This window comes from Nematostella vectensis, chromosome 2, assembly GCF_932526225.1.
Source record: "Nematostella vectensis chromosome 2, jaNemVect1.1, whole genome shotgun sequence".
Lineage (NCBI taxonomy): Eukaryota > Metazoa > Cnidaria > Anthozoa > Actiniaria > Edwardsiidae > Nematostella > Nematostella vectensis.
The window spans coordinates 14,152,219-14,178,158 of NC_064035.1; the positions used below are offsets into that span (position 1 = coordinate 14,152,219).

General features: G+C 38.1%; 2 protein-coding genes across 5 annotated transcripts; one reads left to right on the plus strand and one right to left on the minus strand.

The window, feature by feature from the left end:
- The first annotated feature begins 38 nt into the window (after positions 1 to 38).
- Positions 39 to 6,246, plus strand: LOC5521800. 2 transcript variants are annotated; one of them, XM_048723249.1, is made up of 8 exons: positions 39 to 281; positions 628 to 1,666; positions 1,900 to 1,964; positions 2,401 to 2,680; positions 3,318 to 3,492; positions 3,770 to 4,011; positions 4,533 to 4,760; positions 4,977 to 6,246. In XM_048723249.1, the coding sequence occupies exons 2-8, from the start codon at positions 713 to 715 to the stop codon at positions 5,118 to 5,120; spliced, it is 2,088 nt and encodes a 695-aa protein (XP_048579206.1). In that variant the 5' UTR covers positions 39 to 281; positions 628 to 712; the 3' UTR covers positions 5,121 to 6,246. The 2 variants fall into 2 exon arrangements, with proteins under 2 accessions (XP_048579206.1, XP_001641482.2); XM_001641432.3 differs by having other exon boundaries at positions 39 to 224.
- Positions 5,324 to 25,904, minus strand: LOC5521801 (unconventional myosin-Ia). 3 transcript variants are annotated; one of them, XM_032367002.2, is made up of 37 exons: positions 25,670 to 25,903; positions 23,776 to 23,839; positions 23,449 to 23,482; positions 22,959 to 23,113; positions 22,339 to 22,454; positions 21,002 to 21,096; positions 19,671 to 19,775; positions 19,490 to 19,536; positions 19,335 to 19,398; positions 18,937 to 19,035; positions 18,617 to 18,723; positions 18,375 to 18,522; positions 17,986 to 18,104; positions 17,666 to 17,752; positions 17,378 to 17,443; positions 17,119 to 17,223; positions 16,833 to 16,895; positions 16,700 to 16,753; positions 16,127 to 16,267; positions 15,853 to 15,967; positions 15,457 to 15,512; positions 15,306 to 15,371; positions 15,062 to 15,129; positions 14,142 to 14,213; positions 13,498 to 13,573; positions 12,924 to 12,992; positions 12,747 to 12,839; positions 12,568 to 12,624; positions 12,147 to 12,215; positions 11,418 to 11,504; positions 11,199 to 11,273; positions 10,952 to 11,083; positions 10,368 to 10,474; positions 10,158 to 10,287; positions 9,204 to 9,356; positions 7,069 to 7,202; positions 5,324 to 6,657 (listed from the first exon to the last, which is right to left on the minus strand). In XM_032367002.2, exons 3-37 carry the CDS (start codon positions 23,450 to 23,452, stop codon positions 6,543 to 6,545), a joined length of 3,249 nt encoding a protein of 1,082 aa, XP_032222893.1. In that variant the 5' UTR covers positions 23,453 to 23,482; positions 23,776 to 23,839; positions 25,670 to 25,903; the 3' UTR covers positions 5,324 to 6,542. The 3 variants fall into 3 exon arrangements, with proteins under 3 accessions (XP_032222893.1, XP_032222895.1, XP_032222894.1); XM_032367004.1 differs by lacking the exons at positions 5,324 to 6,657; positions 7,069 to 7,202 and adding an exon at positions 8,213 to 8,755 and having other exon boundaries at positions 25,670 to 25,904; XM_032367003.1 differs by lacking the exons at positions 5,324 to 6,657; positions 7,069 to 7,202 and adding an exon at positions 8,213 to 8,767 and having other exon boundaries at positions 25,670 to 25,904.
- Positions 25,905 to 25,940: the final 36 nt, after the last annotated feature.

Below are 25,940 nucleotides of genomic sequence, written 5' to 3' on the forward strand. Positions count from 1 at the left end.
CAGTCCCTCTCGATACCCAGCATTCCCTGAAGGACGAGAAAACTAAAAAAAAGCCAGCCAAGTGCATCATCCAGCCAAGTTCTGTCAATAAAGCCGCCTAGACGAATTTTGATTGGGTTTCTTTACTTTTGGCGGGAAAAGTGATGTGGCGTTTTGTGCACGTGGTCCCTGAGGTGTGAAAGCGCAAATCGCAAACATGAGTGCTGGTCGCATCGTCTACACTGGTATGAGTTTGGTTGTGTTTATCTATATTTATAGAGTTTCTGCCCGACTATTAAAGCGTTAGTATTGCTTCACTAGTGCTACAAGATACCTTAGTTTAGTTTGTGATAGGTTTGAAGCCGTCAGACGAGATAAAACGTCATTTTGTTACAAACCAAAATGTGTGAACTCGCTACCCGAAATGATACTGTCCACACTTTGCTAATGATAAGGCAGCTGTTATTTTTTGTTATTAATAATAATTCTTCCCTCCCTCTCTCTCGAGTGTTAATATTTACAAAGTAAGGGCTTTATAGGAGGGGCAATTTCGAGCGTGGTGGTACAGTAGAAAGCAAAAGGATGTCGAATATCAAAAATGGAGTATGGATGGTTGTTTGGATCACTCACTCTTTCTTTTTTATGCAGCTAAATACTCCTCAAGTCTTCAAGCTTACTGTCCATTTTAAAGTAACAAGAATTCTGGACAATTTATAAGAGAAGTATAAATCTTATGGAGGTAACTGGGACTCAACTTAATAGTGAGCTTAACATGCCAGCCGTGGAAAAAGATACTGTTTCTGGGTCTCAAGGCCCAGTTGTAAGCCAAGAGAAAATCAATTACTGGTCAAAGGAAACTGTTCCACCACAAGCCCAAACATATCCAGCACACATGGAACTGCCGGTTGTTGTGTCAAGCTCCCAGAGCAGTGATCCATTGCTGGAAAAAAGTGTTACTGCTGAAGGAAAGCAGCTTGCTGAGCGAACATTACTACCTTCAGGCCAGCTTCCATCAACTCTAGCCTCGAATGCCTGGGAAGGTAAAAGAAGAACAGACAACTGGTCAAACATTACACAAACAAAACCAATTGCAGCTCAAATGCCCAATATTAAAATGCCAGTCTCAATTGCCCCAAATACTCCAATTCAGAAAGGGTTTGTGGAGGAAAACTCTTCTCAGTTCAAACCTGTTGAGGAAGTGTTATCACAACTAAAGCACTTTCAGCAGCAAACAGTCACAAGCACCATGAGCGACACAACTTCTGTTCTTCCTCGAAATAGGCAGAGTGTATACGCTGAAGTGCCTGATAACAGAGCTAACACATCAGTTCCTCAAGCTAACCCATCACTGGTATTGACGCATCCACTCCATTCCTTGTTACCAAAGGTTACATTCCCTGTTGCAATCTCAACACAAGCCTTGCAATTAATGACTAATACTGCAGTTACGCATACATCAGTGGAAGCCTTGTCGACAGCAATAGTAGAATCGACAGCTTCAGGATGCCACACCAAACCTAGTAGTCCAGTAATATCAAAACTGCCTAGTGTCGTAGCTCCTGTGGAATTATCATCAAGTGGAAGCACTAGCCAATCTATTCCTGATCTTCTAAAGGGAAAAGTGGATGCAAAGCTCTTTCCTCCTCGTCACTACACATTTGCTTATTTACAGATTGGAACATGGAAGGTAAAATAATGCATCTTTATATGTAGCAAATAGTTATTTAGCCATTTAGTCCTTAATGCAAGTATTAGATCAGAAAAAAAGGCTGTGTATTTTAATGTGGCATGTTTTATAGTTGCATTTTAAGGGGTATACAGCCAAGCCAATATAGCCAAGTTTTTTTTACTGCTCCTATACTTTGCACTCTATATGGCTTCTTTTTATCTTTTTATACTCTTTGTGATCTGGGTTTCTAGGTGGAGAAGACACAAAACAACCACACTCTTTCAGTCGCAAGACTCAAAGTAATTTTTACACAAAGGTAAAGTGTAGTGTCATATTATGTTGAATAAGCACATCCCTTAGGTAACCCTACCCCTGTAGGTGATCAAATGTGATCAAAATCGAAACTCCCCAGCAATAGCTGCCAGAAGTTTAAGTTTTAATTAATTACAATTTTATACCTTTTACATCGAGGACATCAGATATGCAGCTGCACGTTTACCGGGGAGAAATGACATTCCAATTATGTATTGAATTGGCCAGAAATCATTATGAAAATGGTACCATGAGAGTATTCCTTTATGAGATTATTTTAAATTTGTTTTTGTTTTATATATTTTTTACCCTTTCCTGAGATTTTGGGAATCTACACTCTATTTTGCTTGAAAAATAGTGTTGTGTTCCTTTGAGTTTACTTATGTAAAATTCTGTTGTCTTCAGATGATAGTTATTAATTTAATCTGCTCAATTTTCAGGAAGTTTGTGTATGAGTTCCAGACAAATCCTGACGACCTGAAGGGACTGTGTGAGGGTTATAAGCAAATGGCATGCGTTGAAGTGCCTTTTTCATCTGTTGTTGGTATCAACATCAACAACTCCCACGAAGTGCTTATTGAAGTGGACTCTGCTCCAGTCATGTACACCGGCAAGCAAGCCCTAAACTTTCGTGGACCGGGAGGAGGGAACTTACCAGCAAAATATGATCTTCCTAGAGACCTGACCAGTGGCCAGCTCCTGGTTGTACCTTACCATAGGGTAAGCTTTTGAAGGTGGCCTGGCTATTGTTACTTCTTTCCAAACTTCACCCTTCAATCACTCTCAATTATTCTGCAATTGTTTTGGATTTAACCTAACATAACAACTCGGAATTGATAGTATTGCATTTATTAGTCAGGGGTTTATAAGGCCCAGGCGGGACTGCCAGCTATTTTCCACAGAGGGCCAGCTACGTTTTTTAAAAAAAAAGTCGATTTAAGTTTAACTTGAACTAATAAAATAACTTCCCCCTACTTATCAATCTCCGCAGCCTACTCTGAAACAATAAAACTCATGTTAGTATCGGAATTAGAGAGTAAGGATTATAGATCACACTAATAATGATCTAATGGGAGGCCTTTGAAGATGGATGATTCTGTCTGGAAAATAGTATAGTATTAACCCCCTTATAACACACACCCAAATTTCTTAGCTCATTTTCTAAAAAAGTTAGAAATAACAAAATAAAATGAAATGAAAAAAGAGAAACCAAAGTGATATTTAAATTTCAACCCAGTCCAAATCAATTTAGATTGCCAGAGCTTAAAATCTAGTTGCTATTGGCAACCTATGAGTGGCAATGCCAGGCCCTGCATTGTTGTGATTTCTATATGACTATGGGTTCTTTTTTATATAGGTCAAGCTGTCAACTTCAACTTTGAAAGACAAGCTGTCTATGTTTGACCCTCGATTTGCTGCATTGATGGTCACACCTATTCAAGTGGATGAAAACAAAAGACTCACCTCACAACTCCCAGTCAGGACACCACAGAAAAAGAGGGTGTTGAGCCCATGTCAAGAGGCCCAACCAGGTTTTTATCACTGACATTTTCGATTAAATCCAACAACTTGCCCTCTGGCTTCTACAATTAAAACTTCAAATTTCAAATGGAATTCTGTGTGCCACTTTTTAATTGGCCAATATTCAGCAATGCAATGACTTCTGATCATTATCTCACATTTCAAGATTCTTAAGCCAGAAGCCGGAAGGCTAGAAATTGGTAATTGTATGTAGCTAGAGTTCACATTGCATAAGAGAATCTCATTTTTTTGTGCTTGGCATGAAGAGTTTATTTGTTGTTATTTTAGAAAGTGCCAAGAAACCTTGCCCGCCAACGGTGAAACCTGCTGCAGCTAGCGCTGATGATGCTCATCCTTGCCATTGTGCAGCTGGTTGTCTCACAAAGAGATGCACTTGTATCAAGAATGGGCTGAAGTGTTATGGGTGTAAATGCACAAGATGTGAGAATCCATTAAATATCCTAGCAGATGCTGGTGTCGATATAAGTGCAGCTAAAAATGATGCATGTCTGATCCAGAACATCTCCAAGGTAAAATGTAAATAAAGTAAATAATAGGCACATATGATATGATGTAGAGGATCTGACATATGACCGACTCTGTGACAGTTTGAAAAACATCATAGTATGTAAGCACTGTCACTGAAGATAACACCGGCTCCATGTAAGCGCAAGGTTTTAAGCATGCTCAGTTCGTAGTCTAGTCCCAATACCTCCTCGTCCAGTTTAGTTAATTTGTGCTTATTTTCTGCTTATGCTAACGGCGATCCGGTTTTCATGTGACGTAAGCGTACATAGACGTAAAATTATCAAAACTTCCTGTTCTTCTTGTGCTTATGCTTGCGTTTACGTCAAGCCGGTTGTTGTGCAACATAAGACTTCACTTCCTTCTCTGCTTACGTCACTCGTGCAAACCAGCCTTTATAAGGAGCTTTCGGTTTTAGTAGTAGTTGTATTAGTAGGTGTGTTCTACTGTTCAAGCTATAAAAAAAATTGGTACAAGGTGTTAGAAGTGTAAAGTTACAGACTCAAGGAATATAAACTTTTTCCAGGTAAAAGACCTTAAGACTGCATTGATGACCAGGAAGATTGAGTTCCCATGTTGTGGTACTAATGTGCCATTTAAAGAAGCTTGTGTCGGCACAGTCTCCTGTCCTGACTGTGAAGGGGAGTACCGCTATTCTTGGTGCTGGCACGACTTATGTGATGAAGAAAATAGACCCAGAAACCATTGTAGGATCTGCAAGTCTTGTCGTGACTACAGAGATGATCATTGCCCTGTAAGTAAATCTTCTAGATACAAGAGATAACTCAAGAGTATGCAAGCAGATGTTTCTTATAATGGGAATGCTGTAATTTGTTATGATATATCTCCTGTTCTTCTCTTAAGTTTATTCAATCAAAAGTTAGTCTCATGTTCTTGATGTACGACATTGACATTTGTTTTACTTTATAGCTACCTAAGAGTTAGTTATTTATTCATTTGTTTATTTCAGAAATGCAACAAGTGCTATTTTGCTGGTCTAACTGGTTACCCATGTCCATGCGGAGAGCAGCGAAGCTTCCTAGACTGTCTTGGGGCATTCATGTTCTCACTCTCCCGTCCATGGGATGATAGTGATGATGACGATGACTACTAATTGCCTGAAAATCTATAACTAAAGAACTGGGTTGTATATGGTTAGGTGATTATTGTTGTCTTGTTTTGTCAGAATAGTCACATATTCCATTGAGCTTGGTCATAGTTGAAATTCTGTATTAACTACTCTAGTACTACTGAATCTTGATTTTTTTTTTTTATCATGCAATAACTGTTTTTATGGCCCATGTTATTTTTTTTGTACTTAGAGAGTTAGCCAATCTGGAAGTACTGGATACTTTTTGATTGATTAGAATTGTTCTTAGCCTTTAGTGTACTAGATTTTGAAAATGTTTCAATCAATCCACCTCTGATTTCCGCATCCTGGTTGGCTAGTTTTCCAAGACCTTGCTTGTGTTGGCAAGGTACCTTGTACCCTGTAAAACGGGGTTGGTTTTATTATAGTGACCTGATGAGCTATTATTATAGTGACCTGATGAGCTTACATGTATTCAAACCTGTCACAACCTTTTGGACCTGTCCCCAAGATGGGAAAAGCAGTTTTGAAATTATATTGTTCAATTCCTCAGCAGGCAAGAATATGCTTTTAATTGTATTTATTTGTTTTGTTAAATACTTGCATTGCTTCTGGTATTATATCTAAATAGAACAAATTTGACACAACAATGATTAATATTATTTTCAAAGAATATGGTACTTATGATTATAAGTCTGATTATGAATATCAGACAAAGTTTCTTTATTCTGACATTTTATTGTCAATATATTATTCTAAATAACTGTTTAATGGAATGTTTAACATCAAAAACACCACCTACTGTATGGCTGTCTTATATGTACTGACTTGTTGGGTCTATATTAATTTGGTGTCAGACATGATTTTACTTTTCACAGACAAAAGCAGTCCCTGGAAAACTGCAGTAAAATGCTGTCACCAAAAACTTGCAAGTGCTTATAAAACAGCTGTTACACCTGTCTGAGATAAAACAGCAAAGATGTATCCAAACCAAAGCATCTACCAGTGTATGTTGTTTGTTATATGACCATATTCAAAAGTATTATATATGGTAGAAATCCCATACTCGTTACAAAAAAAACATATTTTATTGATATTATATGAGTAAATAATTTCAAAGTTGCAGTTAATTAAAGTTATATTTTTCTAACATTGGCTTGTGTTTGTGTTTCTTTAGCAGTTCCCTTTTCCCTAAACATAACTGATTTCTTATAAAACAACTAACTACGATACACTAACCATTATTCAAGACTTGTTACTCAACAGTATAAATCTAACTGGCCATCTTAAAGTACCCTTGGATCTAGACAAAATTACTATTATATCTTATCCAAACTAACCGGAGACTCGCGTAGAAAGACAGTGAAACTGTCTTGTTTTATAGAGTACACGTCTGAGAACAATTCAATATTGCATATTAAAGCGTAATATGAAATACTATATAATTCAAACAAATATATCTATTGTCGCTCCCTTCCTTTTGCAAAGCGCTTGTGGGAGCTCGCGTCCTGAATTTTGGAAGTGCATTTCCAATATGTGCCCTTGAAAATTCACCGCAATGCTGTAACAGATAAAAGAAAAGTAAAAGTTAGTATCTGAAAATACTAATGGCTATATCAAAATTTGAATAAGAGCTATAAAACTTAATATTGGAGTACCAGCATTTTTAACATATTTATATCACTATAAAATATTAAAGTAGTGAGATGTGAAAGTAAAGGGACCGTCTATTTGATAAACATTTGGCTGGTGGAGGGTGTATAACTTTATTTCTCGACCAACTGGCTTGCCCATTTTACTCTCGAGGGACTAAACCCCTTTCTGTCAGGGCAAATCAGACTTCACATCTCAATTTCTATAGAATGAGCCATTAAATACAATGGAAACCCAAATAAGTTTGAATGTGGCACTGAAATCTGTAGTCAACTCTACACTTTCCCTGAATAGAGGGGTTGGGTTCTATTTCCCTTACTTTTCGGCCACATGGACGTCTGCTAACAAGTCCCGCTCTGCATCCAGCTGCATCATCACCTTGGTAACAAGCTCAATCACGTGGTCAGTCTGGAACACGTAATCGCCTTTCACGTGATCTTTATCGGTTTTTTCCTGAAAAAGAGGATATTCTGAGAAGTATTCCGATAATTCAATCCTCGGGGACCGAGGGCAACGCAGTTCTGACCATAAAGAGACAGAGGTGCGTTCCCATAGATATAGTAAGAGACGCACCAGTCTCGTACCCAGACGCCGCGCGATGCATGACGTCGACTGGGTACGAGTCTGGAGACGCACTGTAATCTCAAAATTGGGTACGTCAGAATGTAAGGCTAGGTCCACACTAGCTACGAAAATGTTCTTCAAAAATCATTTTGAAAAACATGATTGCTCTTAACGGAGCAACTTCAGAATACCCGTCCAATGGAGCCACGTTACTGCCGTGGTCCGCAGTGAAGCTGTCTTTCTGATTCGTCTAACGAAATTATTTAAGTAATCTAAATCACTGCTACCGCAGTCCGCTGTGGAGCCGTCTTTGCATATTTATAGAACGAAGTATCAAATGATAACTCTAAGTAATCTAAGTCACTGCTACCGCGGTCCGTAGTCCGCTGTGAAGCCGTCTTTGCATATTTATAGAACGAAATATCAAATTATAAATCTAACTGATCTAAGTCACTGCTACCGTGGTCCGCGGTCCGCTGTGTAGCCGTCTGTGCATATTTATAGAACGAAGTATCAAATAATAAGTCTTAATAATCTAAGTCATTGCTACCGCGGTCCGCAGTCCGCAGTGAAGCCGTCTTTGAATATTTATTGAGCGAGTTATTAGAGAATAAGTCTAAGTAATCCAAGTCACTGCCACTGTGGTCCGCCGTCCGAAGTAAGGAGGTATTAATGAATATAATCAAGGTACAAAAGAACGAAGCATAAATGAGTTTCTTAAAAAAAAGGAAAACTACAAAGTGTGATTCTTTTTGGGGGTTAGACGGTGTGCCGTCCGAGGACATTCTCAAAATCAACCGTTTCTAGTTTTATATCAGTAGTAAGGTTATGGTTTTCTGTGTCAGTCTTTGGATTTGTTCTAACATTTATCAAATTAAAACAAATTAACTACAAACATCGCCAGCTCTAAACTTAGTTTATTGAAATATCTCAAATGCTTTTCTGATTGGAGTAATACACATTTTAAGGCAAAAAACTAAAACTTAAAAAACTAAACTATGAGTTAAAAAAGAGTTTATACATGGCGAAATATCTGTTAATTCATGATAACAACTAAAGAGTGTTTGAAACATGATTATTCACACGTGTCCATTCTCATTGCCGGAGAAATGTCCTTGTGTGTGTCTCTTGCCCTAGCGGTGTCGTATGCCTCTCTAGACACTTCGCTTGTTGCAGGCCATTGAGCGGGGGGAAGCTTTAACGAATATCTTTGAGGTTCCTCTGGCTCTTGGGACACGGAACTACACGATCCTCCCAAAGCCGTCTTCTTGTAAGAGTTCTGTCGCTCTCGTATACTCTGTCTCGGCGACACCTCGCGCACTCCGCCTCCCATGTTTGAAGGACCGGTAGGTCACTAGAGGGCCTTGAGATAGCAGCACGTAGTCCTTGATGTCTTGTATGGATGGTTGGACGACTGTTGGATCGCATGCTGCGTTGGTGATCTGCTTAAGAAACTATTCATAACAAATACCTGCTACCGTGGTCCGCGGTCCGCTGTGAAGCCGTCTTTGCATATTTATAGAACGAAGTATCAAATGATAAATCTAACTGATAAGTCATTGCTACCGTGGTCCGCGGTCCGCAGTCCGCACATTTATTGAGCGAATTATTAAAGAATAAACGGTCTTTTTGGCTTTAATCTAAGTCCGATTCTAATTTAATTGTGCAATGATTGATATTTTATATTGAGTAGTATTATAAATTCATTGTGCAATGATGGATACTTTATATTGAGTAGTTCTGGACTGCGGACCGCGGACCGATGAAATTTAGAGGCCTTAAAATGTGGACGGGTATTCTGAAGTTTAGCCGTGGATGGGTATTCTGAAGTTGCTCCGGTCTTTTGGCTAAAAAAGACCCACCCTCTGATTAAGACAATGTCAACCTTACCGGTCGAACATGGAAGACGACCAAGCCATCTTTGAGAGGACTGACGGAGATCTTTTGAACGTCTCCAAGCGACACTCTGTACTTGGCACTCATCGACTTGGGGTCAGCGACAATAAACTCTGAGCACGTCACGGCAAGAACTCGAGGGACAGTCTGGACAACAACATCAACATATATCCGATTTAGCCGGAAATAAGATTCATAACGTGAATCACAATTAATGTTTGTCTAATTGCTCGAGTAAGCGCCTCCCTGCCTCGATTAAGAGGAAAAAATATGAATAAGCGGCTCACCCGAAAAAGCGCCACGCCTAAACGTTTTGCACAATATACTTCGATAACGAAGGGGACTTTACGTTAGAAAGGAAGTAACGAAAATGCACAGGACTACCCACCACAACATTTTGACATTGAAAGCCTGTTTTGTTGTGCTATTTGGAAGTTGTTTACTGCTTGCACGTTGTAAATAAAAGCACTAGATTAAACAGATATTAAAATAAGCGCTTTCCCCGTATAAGTGCCTTCCCGAATAAGCGCCTCGCCTGGGAAATAAAAGAATAAATCAGCGCCGCGGCGCTTATTTAAGCGGTTACGGATATTCACTAGCGCTTAATCAAAACTAAACAACTATTTAACTTACCTGGGTGCTGCCTTTAAAACATCCACTTTCGCTAGTGACTATACCATGAAAATAGCAAAATATTTGCTTCTTCTGATAACTTGCCTGATTTCTCCTTAATCTGTTAACCGTGCGACTCTTCCAACTACCTTGTCTCTGTGCCTTTACGCTTCAAGAGCCACCAATGGAACAGTGGGAGCCAATTGACAGTTAAGTTACTCAACTATCAAGGTACATACATTGCCTGAAACTAACTACAAGTTCATTTTCAAGTAATGACCTGCCTATATTAGGTAAGGATAGATAATAATCCATTTAAAACACAAGTCTTCTTACCTTGCCATCTTTGCGGTGCACCTTCAGGACATTGTCCGACCAGACAATCACTTCGTGCGCGACCGCGTTCTTCTTCCATTTAGGATTGGAGACGAGCTCGAGACGATCTCCTAAAAATGGCACGGAAACCCTGTAAAAGATTTGAAATAGGTTAATTAAATAAAATCACATTTTAAATTGTTTTTATTTTTCAGATTATTCCAGACTTACGTAGCAGGGTAGATGACTTTTTTGTCCTTGAACAGCTCGCTGGCTTGTAGCTTTTCCCGTAGCACTGCTTTTCTCCCATTATCCAAACTTTTTCGGTACATCATACACTACCGAGGAAACGCAAAGGCCTCAAATTACATTTCTAAAGAGGTTGGTAATGGAGGTAAGTTTGTTTGTACCCTGATTCCAGTGCCTCGAGCGCCTCTGTTTTTAGTGGCCAACTAAATAGAGACGTTCGAAGATTTTTGTGGTATTTTTAGCGTTTTGTTTAGAGGGTTAATTCAGCTCTATTTTCCTTTAGACTTATGCCTGAGTATCTTGATCTTGTTTTTATTCCATTTATGATTTTACAAGACCGAGTGACAAACCATTCATTTCCATCGACTACGTCGACTAAATCATATGAGTAATTAATATAAATCATCAGGTGGATGGTAGATGGTCATTCTAAGGTTATCTTGCATTACCCTTGTATTTTTAGAAGTAAACAATAATAAGTAGTGGTTGATCGGCATTCTTTATAACACCTTTCCACAAAAAGGGAACAATCCTATAAATTCGTATGAACATGTGAGTCGACTTACCCTCCAGCGATGGTACATATTCTTCAGTATGGAGTTTGTCCGCCTGAAGAGGGGAGAAGCTGACGGCCAGTAGGTGTCAAGAGGCCTTCTTGAAGGAAGATTCTTCTTCAGGTTAGTAAAATACCGGAACATCTAGGACACCAAAAGAAACGGGGCTGTCAAAGAAACCTACCATCATACCAATTTTTCAACCAAAATTTAAAATGTTATTAAAGGGGGCATTCATCTAGGTTTCTGAATCACTCACCAAGAAATGCCTGATGAAACGGATAATCTTTGGTGCAGCGTTCCGTCGGAACTTAGGGTTGAACAGTTTGCGCACCTGAGTAAACAAAGTCATTTAACAAAAGACGAAGATCGGGGACATTTAAAGATTATAAGCAAAAGTAATTAGAAGGGCATCATCAGGCAACAGTGTTTGCATGTTAAATTCATTGAAAATCTAGGTTCCTGGTATTGTACTTACCCTCCATCCCACGAAATAAGCCTTGATGATTCCCACTGCCCAGATGCACTGTCGCTCGTACAGAATTGCACGGTATGCTTTCCTTGCCTGAGAAGAGACATTACACTACCGAATTAATACTCGCAACCCGCTAAAACCTACAGCACCCATCATTTACATTCTAAGCAAGACGCATTGCAGGTATAATGTTTAGAGGGCCACTGCCCAACCTATTTTAGGGAGTGTTAAATACCCTGAGGGGGGAGGTTCCAAGGTACCGAGTCCTATGTCCTCAATCAGAAGCTTTGAAGGACGAAGGAAGAGAGGAAGACCAAGAAAGACATGGTCGGGTACCACGCTCAACATCTTAAAGTATTGGGCCTGACTACAGGCATGAGTGAGTGAGGGAAGATATTGGGGGTTATTTTAAACCACCACCCAGATTGACTTCAAACAAAAATGGGCCCTCTAAGACAAAGTTAATACTTCATCTACGGAATCCAAATTAAAAATCTCACAATAGTTTCCCAAACTCAGCCGACAGAAAAGAATAGCTTTCTCACAATGGTATTTTGATAGGGTGATAAAATGGCTATGGCTGCTGACAGATACTTATTAAAAAATACCAAGTTCCCATTTTGAAAGCCAAGGTTCGAGCCTAAGCCACAGTGGCTAGAGGCGAGTATGATAGAGGAGACGTTCAGTGCTTCCAGTTAGCGTATACCTTAGATGGGAGATCAGGAGGCATACCTTCCAACCCCTTGCATAGGAAGCTATCAGTATCGCAGCATTTCTCATTCTCCTATAGTCTCTTTGGTCCTGCAATAGATTCATGTCAATGCTACAATCACATCGGATTGATCATCTATAACGACGTCACAATGAAAGTGCACTAAAAAGCGAGTGAATTACGTGAGAGCTACTATGACAACTTCTGGGTAGTGACAACCTTGTAGCGATTAGATCGAGCACAGAAATTCACTCTGAATCGAGAATTTGGCTAGAACCATAAGAATGGACGGTTGATAAACATAATATTTACAAAGTGTACACAGTATTTCACGGAAAAGGCCTTGAAATAATATATATAAATATACAAATATTTGCATGTTTTCCTTTTCCCGAAATTGATAAATCGATTGCTTCTTATTTCATTTGACATTTAACATACCCGGAACCTGCGGTAGTACTTGGCAATGGTGATCTCACTCCGCCTCATGTTCTGGTACTGTAACAAAAAAAATTGAAATTTGAATTGCAAGCAAAATTCGAAGAATCTACGAATTTTCTGTTGTTGCGCAATTTGTCTTTGTGGAGTAAGAAGATAGATAGGGGTAGTATCCATTTTACCTGTTTCTTCCGTCTCCAGCCACGGAAAATCTTCTGAATGATGACAGCCAGGTCTTCCATGCCGTCTTTCCTCTTCTCCTCCAATGCAAAGAGCTGAAGAGAGGCAACAAGGCTTGCGTACAATTTTATAAAAACACACACACACACACACACAAAGAAGCTTAGAACATTATTTACCGTTCGCGGGTTTCGGATAAAGATTTTAGTTCTTCCGTATGCGTACTCTGTAGGTTTGACATTGAGGTGCTAGAAAGAAAAGGCACAAAAGAAGTTAACTTTTCCAGCGTTAAGCAACGAAAAGAGATCAACTGGAATTTCCCTGTGTATTTTTTCAATGTGTATTTTCCCTACGTATCATTGTTTCTCTTGTAGTTTCCTTTTTCAGTGGGATGATTTACAGCACCTTTGTTTGAGGAAAAGTACACAACAACTTACTAAAACCACCAAGTCGTTTGGAAGGCTCTGGATTCCAAGTTCCAAGTGAGCAAACCAACCAGAACTTGGTATTCAAAACTCAAAACCTCACGGGCAACAAACTGAAAATAGTTTCGAAACTGAAAAGTGCCATTCCCGTCAAATCAAAGATCACCGGAGTAACTATTGTGACAGCTTGTAATTGTTTGCCAAGCAAAAGCCTATTAAGCCTAGTAAAATGCGTGCTACAGAATCAATTTTGACCAGAAGAACTATAGCTTTTCGCTTGCTTTTTTAGTTCATTTACGCAGTTAAAAATAATAATAATAAAGAATACCTTGAGTAGCTCAACTATCCCGTCACGGGGCGCTCCAAGCCAGTTCGGCCATGTGCGGGGACATAGCATCTTGTAGCTGAAACGTTTACAGTTAAAAGTGCAATAAAATGTAGTATAAAAACGATGTACCACACCAAAGAGTATTAGTATTCTATACCTGCAAGTAGAAGCGGCGAAATTTGATAAATATACGAAAACATTTCCATAAAATCGCTTTTTTGTTCGTTGGCCGTAAAGACGCTATTTTCCATAAAGTTTTAGCATTGTTTATGCGTTTTATATGTTCAAAAATGTCAACATTTCACCGGAGTAGCATCTGGGCCCCGTATTACGGGGAGTAATTCTGCGCCCCCAATCAATGTTCTATTAGTCTATCCCTTACAATATAGTGCGTATTCATCCGGGCCTAGTCTACAATAGAAACGTGAGTAAGAATTAAGCACTCTTGATGGCAAGACGGTTAAGTGCCTTTTATCTTATCCCCGATAATAGATATTCACATTTCCCTCAAAATCCCAAGCAGACTTGACCAACTCGAACACAGCTCATCTCACTTCGGAGACGATGCCTTAATCACTGAGCAATCGCGGTATTTGAGTAGCAATATCTTTTATTATGTGTCGCGATTGTTGGGGTTCACTTACCGCTGAAGCGCCACTGGATACTCCTGTCTGAACGCGAATCCTGCGCGGCGAACGCGGATGTTTTCCATCAAGCTGAAACATGAAAGGGGAATATGTCATTCTATGGAGCAAGTGCGTTCGACCGAAGTTCTACTTAATTTCATTACAATGCTCTTATTCGTTTTTTACATTATGTCTTATAAAGGTTGCACAAGATCATGTCTTGTAAAGGTTGCACAAGATCGTGCTAAAGATTTGGTATGGTATCTTGCCAAAGGTAAAATACTTGTTTTTACAAAAGGTAATAGACTTGTCGTCTAAGGTAAATAGTCTCCTGAAGAAGTGGACTTCATTTTTTACCCGGGGTAACCGACTTCATTTTTGATATCTTACCCGATGTAAAGGACTTGGTGATTGATATTTTACCCGAGGTAACGCGGACTTGATGTTTGATATCTTACCCGAAGTAACTGACTTGACGTTTGAGGTAACCGACTTCATTTTTGATATCTTACCCGATGTAACGGACTGGATGTTTGATATCTTACTCGAGGTAACGGACTTGATGTTTGATATCTTACCCGAGGTAACGGACTTGATGTTTGTTATTTTACCCGAAGTAACGGACTTGATGTTTGATATCTTACTGATGTAACGGGCTTGGTGATTGATATCCTACTGATGTAACAGACTTGATGTTTGATATCTTACTCGATGTAAAGGACTTGATGTTTGATATCTTACCGGAGGTAACGGACTTGATGTTTGATATCTTACCCGAGGTAACGGACTTGATGTTTGATATCTTACCCGAGGTAACGGACTTGATGTTTGATATCTTACCCGAAGTAACGGACTTGATGTTTGATATCTTACTGATGTAACAGACTTGATGTTTGATATCTTACCCGATGTAAAGGACTTGATGTTTGATATCTTACCCGAGGTAACGGACTTGATGTTTGATCAATCGCTCGTCGAAAACTCCAGCAGCCTTTCGCTCGTTTGGCTGAAAGCATAGATATTAAGATATTAAGACTTTATTGGGCGTAAATCATTATATAAAATAGAAAATCCATGAAAACGTTTACAGTCTTTAGACTCGCCCAGCCTCAAGTGAAAATTAGGCGTTCTTATAAAAAAAATTACTCTATAACAGGATTAAAGTTCGTTGTTTAGAATCACCTTGATGCAACGAATGTAATTGGGGTTTTTCGATTTCAAATTTTTCATCAGCTCAGCGACAGACTCCTGAAAAAAAAAAGAGAAACATTATACTGTTAAACACAGACGTTTCTGCATCCATACAAAGAGAAACTATAACTATTACGCCAACCTTGAACTGAGTCGCTGTGGTTTTTGGCCGTCGCTTGGATGACTTCGTTGGGCAACCTTGATACAGATAAATCAATCAATGCACGCCTCTATTCTGCTCTACTTTGAACATGACACTGCAAAGTGTGGTGTAATAGAATGAACTGAGTAAGTGGTTATTTCATTAAAAACAGCTTCAGACTCTTTCTTAACGTTTCCTGATAGTATTTAGATCATTTGCCACCCATCTATATTATTTCCTAAATGAACAGTTGCAGTGAGTAATAATAATTTTTTTTATGCCAAACGTCTTTTAGGTGAGTTCATGATCTTAACTGGAATTGGAGTACTTTCTTTAGCCAGAGAGAACGATAAAAGGGCCCGACACATGGTGAACCCTATAAATAGGTTAGCATACCTTCGGGAAAAAGTTTCTTAGTGAGAGGATGGTTGCAGCTGTACATGCACTGTGACAAGCCTCTGAAGAGAAGATCATTATTCTTGTCCAGAAAGCCGTCAACGTCATAGGTCACCTAGCGACAAGAAACATGTGTTTCAAGCAACAACGATCTTGACAAGGTTTCTTGTTGTAACTGCTGCTACTACTGTTGTCGTTGTTAAAGTCTTCAGTCAAGTGCGCACAATGGCCACTTTTTTAATGAAATCGTTGGTGAATTTCCCTGCATCTTTACCTTGCCTGCGTAGTGCTTCAACCTGAAGTAGCCATGTGGTAAAGTTTTGTCAGAAAGGTATTTCTTGTCTTTGCGGCTCTCATAATGCTCGTGATGGATCCACTGCTTGTCAAGCTTTTCAAGAAACGTCAAGTCGCTCACCTGCTCAAATAGAAAACAATCGGCTATGGTCAATTACTGGGAGCGCATGTTTTTTTTTAAAGAGTCTCCCTTAGCTGTCATTTTGTTATCCAAGCAAATTACCGAGGAAACATCCATTTCAAGAGGGTCATGTAAAAGCAATCAGAAGATTTCTCCACATTGGATTGATGCACCACAGACAAAAGAATGGGAAACAAAACAATAGAACGGGAATACGATAGAACAACTAGGTAATCCAGCCAATCGTGTCAGGCATTACGAGCGGGCTTCTACACTTCTCTTTCCAGAGACTGATATTAGGAAGCTCTTTCCAAGACTGGAAGTTTTGCGATATTGTCGATTTGATTGGGTTATTTATAAAGATTGTCATTTATTGTACAAAATCAGTTCAAACTTCACTCAGTTAATATCTAGCATAATTAGTAAACAAACCTCTCCAGGTCGTAAGCATTCTTCATCAAGTAGTGCCAGGATTCCAGAATGATTCTAAAAGAACAGAAGGGTTTCTCTATCATCCACGATAAGGAAACAATGCTAAGACACTGTGAAACATTCTATGAATTACCTTCTCGATCAGCTCACAAATGACTGCATTGTTGAAGTATTCAATGGTGGTCCATTCAATGCCCTAGATAATCAAACATATTTACTTTGACAGTAGGCTTAAAGGGGTGATATAAGGGGTAATGACGAAGAGGTTGTTGAATGAGGTTTAGCACAAAAATTGCAAAACGATGCTGATAATGGCGATCATGATAATGATGATGAGGAGAAGGAGGAGGGGGATGGAGGCGAAAGAGGTGGCGCTAGAGGGAAAGATGGGGAGGTTGGGGTGGAGAACACTAACCTACCTCTCTAACATACTCTTCCTGCTCGGATTTTAGAGTAAGCTCGATGAAAATCTGCTGAAGTTTTTCGTTACAGTAGTTGATGATAAACTGCTCAAAGCTGTTGTCCTAAAACAAAATGTGAAACGATTTTCTTCAACAACAGGTTTAAAAAATACCGACCATAGCCTTTCCTTACTTGGCATCACAAAAGGAGATCAGGTCCTGAGGTTTGTAACTTACAACCAACAATGATGAAAAGAGAAAAATTCCGAATCCTTACCACAAATATCTCGAATCCGTAGATATCCAACACTCCAATCACTTTTCTTTTACCTCGCTTGCGTACCTTCAATGGAAAAGTGTAGTTAAAAGTTTGCATCCAATAATACAACATCTTATTAAACGTTTTGAGAAACCCAACACGTCCTTTTTTTGTTTCCTATTGGGTCCCTGACTGCTAATGTGGGCTGATATTTATTTCCTTTTTCTAGTGGCGGGTTTTCGAGTAAAACGTGGCCAACGGGCTAAATTGTCCAATTGTTGTGAATGGTTTATTGTGGTTCATTACCTGGATGCTGTCATTAACCCTATCGACGATCCATGCAAACAAGCGCTGGTAGACCGCCTTGGCCAAGGCATCTCGAGCATAGCTTGCCTGCAAAAAGCACATCAGGTATTGCCTCTTCAACTTTGAGTCTTATGAAGCCAGCACGAAATATCAAATGAGCGACGAAAAAAACATATTTTACCTTACGTAGGGTTTGAAAAAAATGGGAGCAAGCAATGAAAGTGTGAGGATTTTAGTGCTGTCAAACTTGAAAAATCTGTCACCAACAGAAATGCAGGCTATGTGTTGGGAGGAGTGTGCAATAAGGCGTGACGTTTTACCTGGGCAACATTTAAAGGGGTGTGTACTCGCTCGGTTTTGGTCTCGACGGTGCGCTCTCGCAGTGAATTGAGCAGCAGCTCGACGTCACATTGCAGCATCTCGCATGTGTTCTTTAGAACTAAAAACGTAAGACTCATACTTAACCGGTGTGCACACTGATTAGCTCGCATCAATACAGTAGTTGGACTACGGAATCTTTCTAGAACAGGCTATAATATAGCTGCGTTATCTTGCGCTAGCGTTTTAGTGCCATTGCCATTACTTCCTATATGAGCATTTAGAATGTATAATAGAGATAAAGTAAGAGCACAAGAAACTCATGATAATTTCTAGTACAGCTCACATAATCGATCTTCCAATTTTCAAAAAAAAAAAAAACTCCCCTTACCTTGTTCGTTTAGAACGGTGACCGCTTCAGTACCATCACTAGTCGTGAACTCCTCAAGTTCAGTATTTCCCAGATTTAGAATTGCAGACAATAACTTATAAACTGCAGAAATTTCGTCTTCAGTGAAGCCGACCACCTCCATGGCTTTCTGTTTTTGTTCAACAACAAAAAAAAAATAGTATAACACATAAAAAACAACAACTATAAAACAGTCGCTAAAATTTAGAAAAAGTCATTTCTACCTCCACAACAGAAAAATCCTCCTTGTCATCTTTTGTGGGTACAGAAACACATTCACTTTGGTTAAGGTAATGGTAGCCATCGAAATCTCGAGTAAGTCGCAAGTCATCTGAGATGAAAAAAAAAAAACAATATGAAAAAAGATTACAAGTAAGAATTAGGTCCATAAAGACACCAAAACCTGTTTTATGTTCTCACAGTGCTGACAAACGAAAACATGTGATAGAGCAAACAGATCACGCTCAGTTCTAACCATCTTTTATAGGATGTGAGGATTATGATATTGCAAGCACTAAAGCGATTTTGGATGCTTGTAACTTACCCAGCAGATTGTCTGATGCACCACGTAATAAATGGTAGAAGATGTGAAAATTCCTTTCCCCTTTGTTCTGATAAACAAGGCGGGACTTCTCTAAAAGGTCTGTGAATACAGAACAACATGGTGATCAGATACAAGTGCGTAACTAGGGTTTGTCACAGAGAATATGCACAATCTTCAAATGCCAGCGATCTTCTTGTTGAAGAACAGCAAAATCTTAGACTTTTGACAAATAATATCTACAGTATGCACATAGGAAACTAAGGGAACCTCTCGGGAACCTGCTTGAGGCATTAACCAGCGGCACAATCTATTGTCACACACTAAATTCTATTTTGTCATGTAAGAATATGCATTACATGGATATACAGTACTCCAACAAATAGTTTAGTTTCACTTACACTTGGTGATGACTCCACCTACAGGATCCCCTTTAAAATCGAATTCTATGTCCATGTACTTTCCCTAGGGTAAAAAAAGGACCATAAAATCACCAGGTATAATAAAAAAATAAAAATATTTAAGGGTTGTTCTACAAAAAAAGTCATATACTTACAAAACGTGAGGAATTGTCATTTCGCAATGTCTTGGCATTCCCAAATGCTACATGTGGAGTCAACAGATAAGTTTTCAATATGAAAAAAAAATACATTTTTAAAAATAACGGTAAGGTGACTGCAGTCTTAAAAAAACCCCACAATATCAAGTACTATCTATTGCAATAAATGTTAACTTACCCTCAAGTATAGGGTTGGACTGTAGAAGTTGCTCCTTCACCCTATCTACTTCACGACCCTTGCCACAGACGGCAGCAACATACTGCATTATCACCTTGGAAGCCTCTAAAGGACCAAGTTGAATCATCAACATTACATTATCACAACATTATCTCTCCCTTTATTCAATAAACTGAAACCGTTGCCTTTTTATATTGAGAACAATCTGATGAAATGCTCCCTTCTTTTCAAGAGAACTCAAAATGCAGTTCCGAAATACCTTATCAGAGATTTTCCTTTTTATCAATTCTGTACACAATGCAAATACTAGGTTTGATGGGGTCAATTTCATTTTGCTCAAATATTCGCTTGTGAGCTTGAGGGGGGAGAACTTTTAGGGTGACAGCGCGCCAATGTCAAGCCTTGGACTTGGTTTTCAATCTATTTCACTATAAATATTATCTTTATTATTTGTTATTGATTAATGATTATAATTGCTTGTTTTTTTTTGTTTTTTTTTTGAGGGCCTTAATTTTGTAAGTGTATCACACTTTTAAATGTTACCCTCTTAAAATAAAGCTACTACTACTACTACTATCATTACTCTCAGAATACTATAGTAAGAGAATTATCATCTTTACACTTATAATATTATACAGTAAGCCTCTAAAGAACACACAAAATTATCATCATTACTGTACATCCAGAACACTAATACAGTAAGCCTCTAAAGAACACACAAAATTATCATCATTACTGTACATTCAGAACACTAATACAGTAAGCCTCTAAAGAACACAAAATTATCATCATTACATTCAGAACACTATAGTAAGCCTCTAAAGAACACACAAAATTATCATCATTACTGTACATTCAGAACACTAATACAGTAAGCCTCTAAAGAACACAAAATTATCATCATTACATTCAGAACACTATAGTAAGCCTCTACTAACGAGCAAAAAAAATCATTATTATTACATTCAGAAAACTGTACAGTGGCGCCTTCCTGTTAATCTTGCGAACAAAAAACAACAACAAGCACATTTTTTCTCATACAGTTATTAGTTCATACATACATTTTGTTATCAACATAAAAATACAGGGCACACTAACAAGAATAACTAAGAGAGTTTATAAACTAAATAGTTTTGTGCAAAGTGTAATTCATTTTACAATGGCATAGATAACAACAACAAAACAAACATTGTAACCAAACCATGCTGTACCTCACAGTAAAGCCCATACTAAGTGTGAATGATAAATATTTCAGGACTCAGGGAAGTGGTCAATAAAGATGACTGAATAAAAAAAGTCATCACCACTGTAGTTCAGTAAGAAATAGTTACCTGTTTTACCAGACCCGCTTTCCCCAGTTATGATGATGCACTGGTCCTTGTTGTGGTCCCGCATGGATCTGTATGCATCATCAGCAATGGCATATCTGAAAGTCATGTCAGGGTTTGACTATAGCACTGACAGGCAGCTAACCAGGATTTGCCGAGGGAGTGCACAGTCTATGGTATCGTATGAAAAAAGGATAGTATTTAACAATCCTTCAGTAAGAAATGACCCAATTGTGGCGCCAAGGAAGGTGCATGCACCCTGCACCAAACTCCCAGGTGCACACCTCCTTACTGGCTCATTAAAGATGAACTCAAATATTGAGATCAATTTTGCAATTAGATAATAAATAGCCTATCATAGCTGGGCAAATATAAGACTTATCTATTTTTAGGGGGTTCCTAGTCACTACCATAATATACACAGTAATAAACAGTGAAAAAATAAGAAAGAAGTGCGGAGAGTGGCAAGCAAACAGACACTCGCAGGCATCGCAGGCATCTTCCTTCACTTGCACGACTAGCGCTATGACATTTGAGCGCCTAAGAGTTTTCCCGCTGCGTGTAGAGCGTGCAATGTGATTGGTTGCCATACGCGGCTCTATTTGCTCTTCGTCTGTCATTACTGTCACGCTGCCTCTAATGTTTACACAACTTCAATCCCCGATATCTCGCAATCAAATTTCACCCCATCTTACTCTAAATATGTGAATTAAAGGTACACTTCTAACCTCCCGATTCCTGCGCAACTTGGCAAGCGTCTAGTATAGATATTGTTCTGTCACACCGTGCCGCGGATAATCAATAGCTTTTTTTGCTAAGGACTTAATTAGCGCGTTGTTGCCAAAGAAGCAACATTATTCCACGCCTAACTTTAACCCTTGATTATTAATCAACGAGGCTGTGTGACGTCAAATGTAGACACGGTTTGTCAGTTCAGTACATGACGAAAGATATAAAGCAGATCCCGTGAGGTTACGCGCTTTTGGTGTGTATAAATAATTCGCATATTTAAAAGTGGTCGATTTCGCACTTCAGACCAGGCAAAAGCACTCAAAATTAAGCACGTATGAAAAATGATTATTTTAGGAGGAAAATACAATCATTAAGCTTTAAATTGATATATAGTTTGTTGGCATTTGCTTTAATCCGACGCGAGCGATTTTGCCGGGACGATTGGGGTAATTACCGCTTGGGTCTACGGTATCCTTAATGCTGGCTTTAGATCTGTAATTATAATAACAGTAAGAATTAGGACCATGTCCTAAGACTAACCCTGTTCCAAGACTGATCCTGTCCCTAAGAACAATGTTGTCACAAGACAGTCCCTTTTATTAACTCACATATGGGGAGGGAGCTCATATATGTTCCTTGATCTGTATTCAGCAATGACTTCTCTGGTGTAGAGAGGGAACTTTCTATATGGGTTGATTGAGACCACTACATTGCCAATATAGGTCTGAAATAAAACAGGTCAACAAGATTTTAGACTAAAGTGCAATCCAATGTCCAATGTAAAAAGGAACATTATTTATTGTACACTGTAAATATATTAGGCAAAAAAATAATGGCGTAACAATAAATTATATTTTGCATTTCAACCAAATACAAAGTCTATGTCAATTGAACTAAAAAAAACAACGTATTAAAATTTAAAGCCAAAAAATTATATGTGACACCACAATATATGTACTGTGTACGTGTAGAAAAAACCTCACATGCAAAAAGAATGGCAAATGGTAGTTTTAAGAGTGGACAATGGAATGATTTTTTGTAAGATTTTAAAGTATGATTTTGTAAGACAATAGAGTATGATTTATTACAACCTTTGGATAGTAAAACTGTTATTAAACAATTGGGGTTAGTTAATTTTGAAAAGTTTTTTTTCTGACATAGGTGAACATTCCAACGATATTTAATCAACTAGATCATGCAGTCTATTAAAACATAAATAAAAACTTACATATATAGCTTTAGCATTATATCTATCCCATAAATTCTCCATAATGGCATCCTCGGTTAGGGGCTCAAGCAGAACCATGTCACTGACGCCAACCATGTTGTCCAAGATGCTCCTCCCACCCCAAACCACAGGACCATTTTGTGACGTGGCCATAGCTGAGGAAAGATATAGTAAAATACCGTTATTGCTTGACTAACCACCCCCCTCAAATAACACCTTCCCTGAATACTGTAAGTGCTTTGAACAAGCACCTTCCCCAAAAAAGCACCTCATCTAATTATGTTGCAGACTATGTTGATTGGGGATATCTACATTAAAAGAGAGATAATGATAACTGAATGTACTGCCTGCCACAAAATTTTATTATCAAATGCTTGTTTTTTATGGTTCTGGGAGGATTTTTTCTCCATGTTACATGCTGTTAAAGGGCACTTAAAGGGCAATTTAAGGTTATCTAGTGATAAAACAGGTTTTGAAATAAGTGCCTCACCCATATATACACCTCCCCCGAAGAGGCAAATCGCCTTGGACATGAAAAATTAAAATAAGGGCAATTAAGATTGGACAAAACAAAAACAACCAAAATATTGTAGGAAAAAATGAAAAAAAAAAACATCATCATCTTTGAAATGGAAATAAAATCTTAACACGATTTAAATGGCAGCAAAAAGCACATAATATTATGATTGACTGACTTGATTAGCTTTTTGGTTCTCGTTATGAAAGGTCCTAGTCAACATGGGTGAACAAAAAAGGCAACTTGTCATACGTAAGTTCCTTTTGATAGCACATATCATAAGGGTATGTTTTTTTTTACCTTGACGTTTCCAATCTGTGTTCTTGGCAGACTTATAAGGAAAGGAACAACATTTGGAAGGACTCTGAGAATAATAAAAAATATTAACATGAAGAATTGCATATAATAAAAATATCAATAACCTTGAGGTGAAATGAATTAGTGCTAAAGCTTACTTTAACAGTATTTGGAGAATAAGGTAGAACGAATTTAGGGTAACGGTCCATCAAAATAATAAGTTCAACTAGAAAATATTAAACAACATAACATGTAAGATCTAGAAATTAAATAGAATTGGTAGATTTATGCCAAATGAGAAAAATATTAGAATCATTAACAAGCTTGTCAAATAGTTAATTTTTAAAAACATGACTTATTCATTTGATGTTTAAAAATGAGAAGCAAATTGACTTTTAAGAAGCCACAAATCACAGTCTAGCACAATTAGTCACATGATCATAATGAGAAATGAGAGAAAAGGGTTTAAATGAATAACCATACAGATTATCAGGCTATCAAGAAAAACTTCAAAACAATGTCAATGTTTAAAATACAGCAAAAAGATTACATCAATCAAATAACCCTAAGGCAACATTTTGTTATCAGGAGTGAATAATTTCTACTGGGTTTTGTCTTAAGGTTTGCCTTAATTTCAATAATCTTTATTAAAATTGGAACCAATTTTCACCTAGGCTGGTACAATCAGAACTAAATTCAAGCTAAAACCTTATAAATTGAGGCTAGGAAACAATAATACCACTTCAACAGCAGCAGCAAAAACAAAGTCAGAAAAAAGAACGTTCATATTTAAATTGAAATTGTCAATTTGTTACATAGAAATTTACAAACTGTGCTTAAATGTTTTTATACATGTCTGCTACTGGATGAGCTGGAAATTGCTTGCTATATAATGATGAAAACACAAATATATGCATTTAAGTCTATTGTTTAAATGTGCTCAAGCACAATAAATATATCAATAAATATATTAACAGTGGTATAAGCACTGCTGCGACACACATAGGCACCAAAGGTAAAATCCCATGCTGACAAATATGGCGCTCTATACAGCACCTAGCAGTATTTAAGGACTGCTCCATCAGCAATGTTAAGCTTATCAGTGGTATACCGAAATAAATAATAATAAAGATTCTATATGAGTTTTGGGATTGATTGAGAATGATTTAATTTCAAGTGTGACTTGTGGTCCAATATCATAATAGACTTTACTAAAATTCCTTGAATATTTGTATGGCTTCATTGCTGAAGGCTTGGTGAACAAAATTTACAAAGAAATTGTAAATATAGCAACAATTAATAGATTACAATAGCCTATATCTGATACCTTTTTACAGCTTGTACTGTATCAAGAAAAATATTATTATGCTTTATTCATATATTGAATATTGAAATGGATAGAAAAACCACAAATTGCCCATATTCAAGATTACTATTATCAGGAGGTCACAGGCTTGGAGCCAAATGCTCACTTAGTCTGGGCTTAAAAATATGTCAAAATAAGCATCTTCAAACCAGACACAACATTATCAAATTACACAGCGAAGCTTTTAAGTGATTTGATAATTGTGTGTAAAAATACAAATGAACAGAGCTAAAATATAACATTTTCGTAGCCAAACAAATACAGCCATGGCTGTAGTCCAAGATATGACTAATAACTTACAAGATGTCAACAAAACAGTTTTAGAACTAAGCACGAAACTAGGATTGTAGATTTGTAAAAAAAAATCAGCAAACGGACAGAGAAAAGTTTGACAAACTTGGTAAGAATCAATGAGGTGAAAGATGTACTTTGGGATTTGACTTAATCCCGTGACATCACCCAACAAAATTACTTTGATGTGTCCTGGGAGTAAGTGGGTGAGGCAGTGAAATCAGTTAATTCAACTTTTACCTGAATATTATTAACGTTGATGAGAGCTTCGAAACCAGCAACGCTCCAAACTTTCCCGCGCCCCTCTCAGGGATGATTTCGCGGGCTATAGCTCTATTCACATTACTGGCATAGCGAGATTTAACCTGAAGATCTAAAAGCCAAGTATTTCATAATGCCAATAAGCCGTGGTTAGCCATGCAAACAGGCCGCCTTTCAGCTCGACATCCTATTTTTCTGAAGAGAAGTGACGTGACGTCACTCGGCAAAACAAATGTCCAGCGGTAACCGC